The 13,080-nt window shown below is 44.8% G+C and overlaps 1 protein-coding gene across 1 annotated transcript in view; it reads left to right on the forward strand.

The window, feature by feature from the left end:
* The window catches only part of ERI1 (exoribonuclease 1), an 80,899-nt gene extending 76,508 nt beyond the window's left edge, over positions 1-4,391 (forward strand). The window contains exon 7 of the mRNA XM_040965707.1: positions 4,090-4,391. Within this exon, the coding sequence (XP_040821641.1) occupies positions 4,090-4,131 (42 nt within the window). The 3' untranslated portion in view covers positions 4,132-4,391. The remainder of the gene's footprint in view (positions 1-4,089) is intronic.
* Positions 4,392-13,080: the final 8,689 nt, after the last annotated feature.

Here is a 13,080-nt window from a genome sequence, read left to right on the forward strand (position 1 = left end):
AGAGGCATCAGATGTGACAGTTGGACCCATTGCTCCACGATGCTGGTCCTAGTCTGTGTTCTTAATAGGACTTAGCTTTGTGTTTAAGGAGTATCAATCTGTAGGGCTGAGTCTGTGGACCAAGCTTTGTGGGAAGTCACTTACTTTTATTAAGGATACAACTAGAGACCACCCCACCCCCGCCCCAGACCAAGCAACTCCCGGCTATTAAGTCACCACTTGTCAGAGGTTTCCTCCTCCTCCTCTCCAAGGCTCAAATGACTTGGTGTCTGAAAGGACTCAGAGCACTGTGTAATGCACTGCTGGGATCGGAGGCAGACAGGACATTTACTCTGTGCCATTCATGAGGTTCAAATACAAACTCTCAGTCGCAGAGCAAACACACTCTATGTGGCTTTAGCATTGGATGAAAAGTGAACCGGACCTTTTCAGAGGCTTTGCTTCCTCCCTTCTCCCTTCAAAACAAAGCCAGGCCCTGGCAGAGCTTCCTGCTGAGTTTGGACAGAGGTGTTGGATTACAGATCCAGCCTCAGCTCCCAGGCCCCTTGAGTGAGGCTTCAGAGGAAGGCTGTGGGAGGACAACCCCCCTCTTAGTTCTTAATCTATGGCTTGGCCTTACTTCAAGTTTCAAGCCTATACTCCCTTCCCCTGACTGCCCGCCCCCACCCCAGGTAATTGCCTTCTCTACCTGGGGGTAATCACAGGGAAAATACAGTGAAAGAACTTGGCAGCATCACTTCTGGACCTTGAAGAAATCCCTGTGACCAGGAGGTGGAGGGGAATGGGAACTTGGTCCAGCATCTTGACCTTAGTGGTGCATCTTAGACTTGTAAGTTTTAAATGAATCCAAAGTTCCCTGAGCCTTGTGCTGAAATGCACACCTCTTTCCATCTATCACCATCTATTTTTTTTTCCATCTATTTTTTTTAAAAATCAATTTATTTGAAAGTCAGAGTTACGGAGAGATAGACAGGAAAAAAAGAGAGGTCTTCCATCCACTAATTTATTTCCCAAATGGCCTAATGGCCTAATGTACACCAGTCTGGAGCCAGGAGCCAGGAGTTTCTTGTAGGTTTCCCATGTAGGAGCAGGAGCCCAAGGTCTTGAGCCATTCTCTACTGCTTTCCCAGGTCCATTAATAGAGAGCTACATCACAAGTGAAGCAGCTAAGTCTTAAGCCAACAACCACATGGAATGCCAGTGCTGCAGGAGGTGGGCTTACCCACCACCACACAGTACTGTACACAACTTACTTACTAGCAGTTTCTTTCCTTCAATCCCTTGGGGCCCATCCCACATACCCTAATGTTGTTTTTATGATGGGAGGCAAGGCTCATTATTTAGGTCAAGTTTATTTTCCCTACCAAAGTACCAAATAAGCTCTTGGCCCCACCCCAACTTTGCCTTTAACTCTTTCACTTCCCCTAGAAGCCTCCTCTGTTTTCTCCTCTTATTTGTCCCTGCTCCAGCATCCATCAAAACCCTCCTGAGGAGGCCTTTTGCGATCATTCAGTCCAACAGCTCTTCCCTCTGGCCTCCAGTACTTATTTTCCGTAATACTCTTTAGCTTTCATGATTTTCTATCCCATATTCCTTCATTAAAAAATAAATACTCTTATACTTGGTGTTATATTTGAACCTGAAAATCCAATGGTAAAACAGGCAAGCCTGGCCTCTTCGAGGAAGGATTTGCCATTCAGTAAATAAGATGAGGAAAAAACAAAGAAGAGAGAAAGAAGCATTACACTATCTGTCATAAAGGATGTGGATTTTATTCTAAAAGCAATAGCCAAGGTTAAAAGAAAATATTTTACCAACTTTATTGAAGTACAATTAACATACAATAAACTGTGTTTTAAAACATGCCATACTGAGAAGCTCTGACATCTGGATACAGCCATAAAACTGTCTCTACCATATAATGAGTGTCTTAGTCCATTTTCTGCTGTCACAACAGAATGCCATAGACAAGGCAATCTAGAAGCAACAGGAGTTTGTTTGGGTCATGTTTCTGGAGACTGACAAGTTCAAGAGCATGATGCCAACATTTGGCAGGGGCCCTCACATGACATCTTCACAGGGGAGGACAGGTGAGCACATTCAAGCCAGAAAATCAGAGTAAACTCTTTGTGTCCTGAACTCCCTGCTGGAAAAATGGCATTAATCCATTAATCCGTGCAGGCACAGCCCTCCTGACCTAATCAGCTCCTCACAGTCCCAGCATCTCAACATTCTTAGGATCTCATCCTAAGTTTTGAAGACAACATTCAAGCTTTAGCATTGAGCTATCCCTCCAAGATTTCTTGGGGTCCTTCCTTCCCCCGCCATTCCAAGTAACAATTGTTCTTCAACTGCTGATTAGATAAAGCTTTCCAAGATCTTAGAGAAATAATTACCCATCATATGCTCTTTGTGGGCTGCTGTCTTCTGCTCAGTGTATCTGCTCTGAGATCCTCCCAGAGCACATGCATCTAGATGCATCCAGGGTGCATCTAGAAACCAGCTGATGAACCTCTCAATTGTTTCTGCTGTTTGGCTATTCTGAACAGTGCTGCTAGGAACATTTGAATGCAGCTATTTATGCAGACATTTGTTTTCAGTTCTTTTGGGTAGCCAACTAGGAGTGGAATTGCTGGACCATCTGGTAAATGTGTGTTGATTCTCTAAGGAACTCCCAGATCTTTCTTACCTTAGTGTCATCAGCTATTCATGTCAGCTCACTGAAAAGCACTGCAGGCTCAGAGAAAGATGAAGAAAAATGAGGGATTTCCTTTACAGTGCATCTGCTACATGCTACATATTATGCTAGGAAGTTTAGATGTGTTATCCATTAATCCTTCCAGTGAGTCCTCTGGGATAGGTGCTAGGATTATCTTCACATGTAGACGAGGAAATGGCAGCTTTTAAAACTAATAATTCAGAATGCAAGCAGATGTTTTTGACCTCATGGGTGGTGCTCTTTGCTGCAGTCTGAACTCTGAGTCAGTGTAGGCCAATGTCAAGCTATTGTCTGGTGCTTTGCTTTCCTTCCCAAGGGACCACACCCATTCCCTAGTCACATGAATAGGAGAAGGGTTGGTTCTGACTAGCTGAAGTATTGGTTTCCTTTGCTATATCTGTTCATTCTTGGATCTAAGGAAAATGCCCTATGCAAAATGCATTTAGAAATCATTTTCTGGGGCCCAGCGTAGTGGCCTAGTGGCTAAAGTCCGCACCTTGAAAACACTGGGATCCCATGTGGGCACTGATTCTATTCCCAGCAGCCCTGCTTCCCATCCGGCTCCATGCTTGTGGCCTGGGAAAGCAGTCAAGGATGGCCCAAAGCCTTGGGACCCTGCCCCCAAGTGGAAGACCTGGAAGAAATTCCTGGATCCTGGCTTTGGATCAGCGCAGCTCCAGCTACTTGGGGAGTGAATCATCAGAAGGAAGACTTTCCTCTCTGTCTCTCCTCCTCTCTGTATATCTGCCTTTGCAATAAAAGTAAAATAAATCTTTTTTTAGGAAGGAAGGAAGGAAGGAAGAAAGAAAGAAAGAAAGAAAGAAAGAAAGAAAGAAAGAAAGAAAGAAAGAAAGAAAGAAAGAGAGAGAGAGAGAAAGAAAGAAAGAAAGAAAGAAAGAAAGAAAGAAAGAAAGAAAGAAAAAGAAAGAAAGAAAGAAAGAAAGAAAGCATTTTCTGGGGCAGGAATTATGGCAGGTTAAGCTGCTGGTTCAGACATCTGCATCCCATATTGGAGTAGCAATTCAACTCCCAGCTACTGGGCTTCCCATCCAGATTCTTACTAATGTATTCTGGGAGGCAATGGATGATGGCTCCAGTGCATGGGCCCCTGCTAATCATGTGGGCGATCCTGATGGAGTGCCAGGCTTCTGGTGTCAGCCTGTCCCAGATCTGGCTGTTGAGAGCATTTCAGGAGTCAATCAGTGATGAAAACTCTCTCCTACTTCTTTCTATCACTCTGCCTTCCAAGTAGATAGCAGTAAGTACACTTTAAGAAAGAAAACGTTTTTTGGATTTTATAGAACATTGTAGAAATAATTTATAAAGTTGTCTAATCCAGAGATTTTTTTTTCACTTGGGTTGCATTGCAGCTCTTTGGAGGAGTCTCATCCATCAGAATAAATGGGAACTGACCCATATGGGATCCTGAGGACCTATGCTGCGTGGATGGTACAGCATTTGGGAGTAAAAGAGACTCGGAGTGAATACTCAGTCTGATCTTTTCCAGTGGAAAAGCTCCCTAAGCTCCATTTTCTCCATCAGCAGAATTCAGAGAGGAACGTCTACTGTAAATGGTGGTTGTGAGAATCCGAGAAGTCTGCAGATGAATTGCCTAGCAAAGCATTAGGTTATGGTGAGCTTTTTCTGCCTTATTTTTTCACGATCCGTACTTTCTCTTTCTGACTTAAAATCTAAAACTTCGCCGGTTCTAATCCTGGCGGCCTCACTTGCACTTCCCATCCAGCTCCCTGTTTGTGGCCTGAGAAAGCAGTTGAGGACAGCTCAAAGCCTTGGGACCTGCAACCACATGGGAGACCTGAAAGAAGCTCCCAGATCCTGGCTTTGAAGTGGCGCAGCTCCAACCATTGCGGCCACTTGGGGAGTGAACCATTGGATGGAAGATCTTCCTCTCTGTCTCCCCTCCTCTCTGTATATCTGACTTTCCAATTAAAAAGACAAATCTTAAAACAAACAAACAACAACAACAAAAAAAAACTAAGCCTTCTCCATCTAGGGACTGGTGATCCCTCCAACCTATATGTGACATTTTGTGCATTGGTCTAGAAAATAGCCTTGGCTTCCATCAGATTAAAAAAAATCCACAATTCCAAGATGACTCTGTCCCACAGTGGGCACCTTCTTCATTCTGCACCATTGATTGATCACCCACTCTGGGTCAAATGTTTGGTACATACTCTGTCCTTGCTTGAGAAATTCATAGCACACAGTGATGGATAAAAATATACCATGTTTTGTGCATCTCTATGTTAGCCCACTGATTTACATGTGTATAGATTACGCATCAGAGAGAAAGACTAGTATGTTAGGCAAAAACAAAGAGTGCTGGGCAGCTAAGATGTAGATGGAAATGAGAGCATGTCAACAGTGGTTCAGGAAACAAGGAAGTAAAACCTCTTACCTTCATAGCTACTTTACCACTGTGTGTCACTGTACAGGCTCTGCTCTGACCACAAACACCAGCCAGCAGCAGGTGAATGCTGACAGTATTGGCAGGAGTTGTCAATGAAATGCACCTTGAGCTCTCCCCACCTGCCTGGGGGCCTCAGGACTGCCTAGCTGAAGATGGCAGTTTTTCTTATTTGCTCAAAGTGCCATTCCCATGGGTTGCTGTGGCAGAGGGTAAACTTTTTTCTTTTTTTAGAAGTTCAACTGTTAAACTTTAAAGTGGTTCAACTCTAGGCCTGAAAAAAAAGTGCTCTTTGCTCAATTGATCTCTTAGAAGACAGGATCAAGATAAAAGCTAGGCCACTGTGTCAACAATGGTTTGAGAGGAGGGTAGGTGCTGTTCAAGCTCTGGGCATCCCAGGCTGTTGGGGGGTGGGGAGCTTGGAGAAGTCCTTAAGCTAGGAGCTGGGCTTGGGTGACTCACCCCCCTTGAGTTTGTGGATGAAAACATGGGGACCAAGGAAAAGAGGTGGGTTTAAAATACCGTTTAATGTTATTAGGGCAAGCACGGCTACTGGTCATTGTTAAAGCAGCTGCAGCACGGACAGTTAAGGAAGGCACATTCCAGAAATGGACACAGCATTGCTGAGAGTAATGTACAGTGGGCGAAGGCCCCCAGGCAGCCGACACCATTTCTGCTGGCTTTGCCTGTAGAGATGGCTTCCACCTGCCCCCCTAAAATCTTGGGGCTGGAGCCCAAGTATATTTATTCTTGTTAGTCTTGCACTTTGCTCTTTGATTTTTACTGGCCCTGCACTTGTGCTTGTTCTTGGAGCTCCCTTCATGCATATTGCAGGAGGCCCCGTGTTTAACTTGAGCCCGAGACTAAATATAGCCACTGCTTATCGCCAGAGGCGTCCATACTTGTCAGTCCTCTCTCGGTGTTTGTAGATTCTGCCCCAGTGTCACAGGCACAAGGCAGGCCCCAGCACTGCCTTCCCACGAGTTGGTGGAGACTTTCACTGAAAATGGGGTACAGAGTCAGGAAGAAGTCACGGGCTGCACTGCATGCTGTCCCTGCTATTCCTGGCAAGAGCCTGGCTCTCTGCATCCAAGGCAGAAAGGCCAAGAAAGGGGCATATTTAGCGTCCCTCTTTGCCATGTAATAGCATGGTGGGTGCCCCTTCCCACACCCCATCCCTGTTGTGGGTGTGGGGAGTGGATAAGGGAGGGGTTTAAAACGTGTTTGTGACCTTGTCACATCCTCACCTCCCCCAGGCCTTCTGAAGTTTCCCTGCAAGGGCCTTCCCAGTGGCTGTGTATTATCACCAGACCTGAGGACCATGGCCCCCACATGGCCGTTACCACACTCCACATTGTACAAGGATAAGCTTCTGAAATCACTTCCTCCAAGAAGCTCTGCCTGGCTCTCTTATTCTATAGTTGTTTTAGTGCTGATAATAATTTGTCAGTGTAGCTCACAAATTAATTTGTGGTTTGCATCTCATCTAAATGAAAGCAAAAAGTGCATACAATACGAGTCTGTGTCTTCCGCTGATGTTTCTTTGACTGTAACACCACTAGGCACTTGCCAATTTATCACTTCCTCGAGCACATGGATGGGTTAGGCTAGCACTGTTCCTTGTTGCTTCTCCGAATTCGGTAGAATTTGCTGAGGTCACAGCTCGCAAGACTGGAGAAGGCCAGATGAAAAGAGTGCCTGAGCACAGCAGGACTTCTCAGGCAAACTCCTTGAGAGGGGAAAGCAGATACTGGTACAGCTGGACGGATCAACCCAGGCAGCGCGAGATAACAGAACTTGAAACCACATTGCTCTCTTGTCTTCCAGGTGCATCTGAAACCAAACTCTTGAACATTTCTCTAGGGCCCAGAGATTCAGTCCGGTCACAGAATACTCCCTGTAGAGTGGGTGTTTAGCCTGGTGGTGAAGATGCGCTGTGTGCATCACACATTGAAGTGCCTGCATTGGATACTCAGTTCCAGCTCCCACCTGGAGCTTCTTGCTGTTGTGGACCCAAGAAGGCAGCAGATGATGGCGCAAGTGGTTGGGTTTCTCCCACTCACACAAGACCTTCACTGAGTTTCCATCTGTTGGCTCTGCTCTAGCCCAGTCTCAGCTTCTGCAGACATTCGAAGAGTGAACCTCACCTACTTCTCAAATAAAGCAAAAATACCCTAAGAAATGTCGTTTTTCAAACCAATCCTTCTTCCCCTTCCGTCTGTCAGTTATGAACACCAGTATGTACAAAGCTCTGAATTAACAAAACAAAAATGCCCTTTTGTGTTTACATTCTTTCCAGAGAAAGAGAAAGAAAAAAAGAAGAAGCAGCCTTCTCCAAAGCTGTGTTCCAAAGGACTAAGGAAGCACTGATGTCAGGATTTCTGGGCTGTTGGCGGGCATTGCCAGGAGAGCGATCCAGAAGTGTCTGGAAACAGAAGTTGGTTTTTATATAAATTCAAGGAGACACGGAGATAGTAGAGAAAGAAGAGAGGAAAGGAGAGGAGGGAAAGGACTCGGGTTTGCTTGCTTATGAGCTTGTTGTATGAAAGTGGGAAAGGTGAGAATGTTAGCAACACAAAAGCCACAGAGGGGGTAATAAGTGTAAAGAACACGTGTGGGGTCTTTCTCTCTCTCCTTATTTTATTTATACTGGAAATGAAGATTTACAGAGAGAAGGAGACACAGAGAGAAAGATCTTCTATCTGCTGATTCACTCTCCAAGTGGTCGCAATGACCGGAACTGAACCAATCCGAAGCCAAGAGCCAAAAAGTAGCTTCTGGGTCTCCTACATGGGTGCAGGATACCAAGGCTTTGGGCCATCCTCTTGTGTGTTTTCAGGCCACAAGCAGAGAGCTGGATGGTGAGTGGAGAATCGGGACACAAACTGGTACCCATACGCAATCCCAGCAGATGCAGGGCAAGGATTCAGTCGCTAGGCCATGGTGCCAGGCCCTAACAGCATGGTTTCTGTGTCTCTTTAGCATCCTACAGATGTACTGAACTGACGAATGTGCTTCGTGGCTGTCCGCCCACTCAGTGTGTTCTCCATGTTTGTGTTAGCTGTAGCCCAGGACTGTAAGTAGCTCTTGCTCTTTGCCCTTGCGTCTGTGTTTACAGGTGGCACTCTCCTGCCCTTGGACTTTCAAATAAGGACACAGTGTTCAGTAGCATTCATCCATGATCAGAACCATCCTGGTCAGCGTCCGTCTGAGGCTGCCTGGCGTGCTGGCCACCAGACTGTAACTGTCTCTCTGGCCTTGACCTCTTAACCACACAGTTAATCTTAAGGGGCCTTAGGGGCCTCATGGGGTTGTCCCTGGGCTGCAGCTGAGAACACAGAGGAAGAGGGGCCCTTTCTACAGTGAGGTGGGGCTGTGAGCTCAAGGTGGGGCCTCAAGATTCTCAATGATTTGTTGCTGGAACCGGAATTTCAGGGTTTCTTTTTTTTAATTTTTTTGTGCACTGGATCTCTGCCAGTAGGCACCAGGAAACTGGAATGCCTACATTGTTCACTGCTGGAGACTATGGCGGTTTCCAGAGTGAGAAGAGTCTACTCTAGAGCAAAGCAAGATCTTATCTCAGCTCCCTCCGTTGAATATAGGATAACTGGACTGGACGGAAGATCAAATACCCTGTGTCCCTGGGAAATAAGCAGTGGTATCTGGAGGTCATGGATTGAGAGGAGAGATTCTGAGCTTCTGTTTAAGGTCACATGGAAGTTCACTTCCCTTTTCTCAGAAACTTGTTTTTTGTGACACCACAGCACATGTAACATGAGGTTTGTGAGCAGGCAGCCCAGGATCCAGCAGATGCTGTTCATCCAGCTGACTTCCTCTGCTCTTCCTCCACTCACACCTTCCCCATAGAGCAAAGTCTGAATGCCACACATTTGAAGCGCTGCACGGAGTTGGTTTCCTGGCTTCTGTTCACTAACAACTGAGTGCCAAGCAGGTACTAGGTCAGGGAATGCAAGAAACAAAGTTCTTGCCCTTATGGAATTGAGGTTTTAGTGAAAAAGCCAGTCATAAAACCAAGCAAAACCTGCTGCCAGGTGTGAGATTTATGAAAACAACAAAAGCCCAACAGGGTCAAGGGAGAAAGTATTTGCCTTACATCTTTATTTCATACGTAGCCTTCAAGACAGTCCCCCCTGCCAGAGCCGGCTGGTTCCCCATTCTTTCAAATAGCAGCAGGCCCCTTGAAGGATAAATTGTGCGCGTTCAACTCCTTTCACCAGAAAAGCAACCCCCCCCCCACACACACATCCTCCACCAACGTCCTTAGTATTTCCATCTCTAGTTACATGACTCAAACCTCAGTGCTTCTTCCATGGCCTTCCATTTCAGTCCCATTTCCTTCATAAAGTAACTGCGTTTGAAGGAGTCTGTGCGTAGGTTTTTCCTAAATATGTCTTGATTTTGTTGAGAACCAGAAAACAATGTCCCAAGGTATAGTGCTGACAGGACCCTGGGAGGAACCAGAAGCCAAGTGTCTGACTTTCTCCTACCATTTTCCTCTTGTCCCTCTTTATCCCATGAGTTACTATAGACTAGAATTCCTCTCCCCTCCATGGGTCATAGACTCAAGAATTCCATTCCCCTCCAGATCAGCCATCAGATGTAGAAATGTTACTCTCATCTTTCCCTGCACTTGTAAGAGCTGATCATAAAAAATTCTCTCACCTGCCTTTTTCTGATTGTAGGCTTCTAAGACCCTCATTCCAGAGGAGCCCTGCCCCATACCAGGCAGGCAGGAATGCCACACAGAGAGACCAAGAGGAATCTAACCAGGCAGGTCTTGCTGACCCCGCCTCCCTCTCCCTCTGTAGACCCCCAGTCTGTTACTATTTGATCACACACATTTTTTTTTTTTGTCCAGTTAACGTTTCTACAGTTATCTTTCTTCGTTAAACCCGAGCATATAACTTGGGCAATTTCTGAAGGCTCCTGTGCATCTAAAATATGCTTCACACTAGTTGATTTTTTTTGTTGTAGCCGTGTCTGCAGTGACCCTTACATACTCTCCTGCCTCGAAATTCCATATAGATTCTAGATTAAAATTATTGCTGATGGAGAAAGTCAGCCTTTTATTAGTTTATGATTGTCCTTTATCTGATTTGTCTTTTTCTCTCACACTGCTTTGTCCTGACTCATCTGCTATAGTTTCATCTCTCAGTTTGGTCATTTAAAGATTTTCTTTTAATTGTTTATATGGGTAGTGCTGGTGGTAGTGCTGGTAGTATATGCGTATGTGTGTGTGATGTTTTCCTTAGCATCACCACAGGAAGTCTATGTTTAGGTTTAGTTTTCTCTGCCCTGTCTGGGATTAATGTCTCCATATCTTCAAATATGAATTCTCAGTCAAACTCCCCAAACTGAAACTCCAATTAAATGTTGGCTTGTCTCCCATTCCCCTTCACACACTTTAATATTTTTCCATCTGTTTGTCTCTTTAGTTGCATCATGGGTTTTCTATATGTTTCATGATTATAGATTATGGTGGCCTATTTTGTAATTCACATACTCTCTTCAGTGATCTGCAGTTGAACTGCAAAGTCTGTGCATTGCATTTTAATCTCACCAATTTTTAGGACATTTTTTTCAAATCCTTTAAAATTTTTTTCAAAGTGTTTTTTTTCCCTGAGGCTCTGCCTTCTTGAGATAGGTGGTTAATTATTTTGAATATATTCCTTTTACATTCTCTCAGATCGCCATTCTAGTTGATCCAGTTCTCTTACTTGTGATGGTTTCTCATTCTTGCCAGTGCTGAGGTATTTATTTTTATGCAAGTTTTGTTTGTGCTCTAATAAGACTGCACATGGTGTGTGTTTGTGTGTATATAATGGTGTGTGTACATGTGTGGTGTGTGAATGGGTGGTGTGCTTGTGAAAACAACTCTTGTAGCATAGATCATGAGAATGTTCTAATATTATTTGCTCAGTTACTGCAAAGGATTCTTTAGAGATCACTGGCCTACAACCAATTTTTTTTTTATATTAATTCCAGAGCATAAGCTTTCCAAGTTGGTATAGATAAATCTGAATCCCTCATCTGTGCAAGATAGAGCTTGGAAGTTTCCATTTTCTGAGGAAGACTTTACTTCCCCATCCAGAGTCCAGACAAGCAAACTTTCTTGTAATACCATTGTACTGCAGGGTAGATGATTCTAGCACATCTTTTTCCAAGCCAGACAGCTCAGTGAGGGTCCCTGCCTTAATATTTGAGTTCCTGGTCCCTGATTCCACATCTCTATCAAGCTCAATGTCTTGTTGAGGTCTATATGCAGATGAAACATTCATTTAGGGATCCAGTGCCTCCTGTGTCCTAAGCATCGACGCTGAACCAGCAAGAGGACATTAGAAATGCAGACTGTAAGACCCCCAGCCCAGACTTACAGAAACCAGGTCTCTAATCTGAGCAAGAGCTCAAGTTTGAGAAGCAATGCCAGAGACCACATGGAGTGTAATCCTGGTTCTTCCAACCCTATCTGCTCAGAGAGCTACTGTGCCAGCTCATGTGCTTTCTGTGGTTTTCTTTTTCCTTTTTATAAGCTCCATTTCTGCATTTTGGGACCTGCAGATGTGATTTGCTTCCTTGGGAGCTCGCCCATGCATATAAGAACATTTTTGTGAAAACATTCTTGGTAAGCCATATGATTAGACCTTTCAATCCAATTCTGCTCATCCTCCAAAGTTAAGCTTTAGGTATTTAGTCCCTTCCCATGCCAGCCACTGGCTTTCTACATAAACACACTCAATAACCCTTTGTAGCCTTTGGAATCAAATGATGGATTACACGTGTACTTCCAAAAGTTACATGCTATATGGTATATTTTTGCTTAGTTGTTCTCCTGCTATAGTATTCTCTCTTTTCTTTTACCATTAACTCTCCCTGGTCATTACATACTTTTTTTTTTTTTTAAACAAGGCTGGGTTTGGTTTAAGGCTAGGCCTCTTTCCTTATACCATGTTCATTTCTGTAGGGAGATAGGAGAAATCAGTTGTACTGTCAGGGTTATAGATACTGGATAACAGAGCAGGGGCCAGTTTATCAGCCAGCCCCTCTTTCAGAGTCCCCATTGAGCAGTGGGTTATCTCAACCCAGGTCCACTCAGCTAACATGTGGATGCCTGGGTAGCAAAAGCTGCTGTGGAAGCAATTTTCTTGAGATTCTTTTAGTCAGCACAAACTGTGTCTCTTCATTGCATTGAAGCACGCTGAACTTCAGGAATACTCTGAGGGCAGGAATAGGCAGCCCTCCGCCCCCACTTCGATGAACTAATAATCATGTAATAGGATAGGGAGAAAAAATATCCCAAGACCTTAGACAAGAAAGTGCCTGTTAGTAAGGAACCATGTGTGGAAATCCTGATGGAACATCAAGTCATGAGAAGGTTCTATAGAATAACATCAGCTTTTCCAAGTCCATCAAAGAATCTTCAGCCCCTGCCTGCATCTGCTTGGGGCAAACCATTCTCCTTTGCTTCAGAGAGAAGGAAAGAACTCCCCATTTCTCCATGCCTGGGGAATTCATCGCATCATCCATAGAGAGCTTGGCTTGTGATACTGTTTAGGGGGGCTCTGCCTGGCATAGGAAATACATCTTCCCTGCATAAAGTGTAGAGGGAATTTTGCTTTCTTCCCACCTCCTGTAGGGTACATCTGGCCCACAGTCTCTGGTCACTGTTTGTAAAGCTTGAATTGAAATGTGGATGTTGTTTTTCGAAAGCAAAAGACTGAGCCAACAAAAATCTCAGGTCCCGATCTGTTCTGTTCATCTCAAGGGCAGAATTATTCCAGTGAGCTCGCCTGCAGCCAGTCTGCTCTGCTCTTTGTTTCCTGGGAAGCTAAAACTGTTGCCTTTGAGCAGCACACCCAGTCCTGGAATCTCTTACCCATCCCTTTCCAAAGCCTACCCCCTCTGAAATGCCCTC

Source organism: Ochotona curzoniae, unplaced genomic scaffold, assembly GCF_017591425.1.
Source record: "Ochotona curzoniae isolate NIBS_2020 unplaced genomic scaffold, NIBS_Ocur_1.0 scaffold_4505, whole genome shotgun sequence".
Taxonomy (NCBI): Eukaryota; Metazoa; Chordata; class Mammalia; order Lagomorpha; family Ochotonidae; genus Ochotona; species Ochotona curzoniae.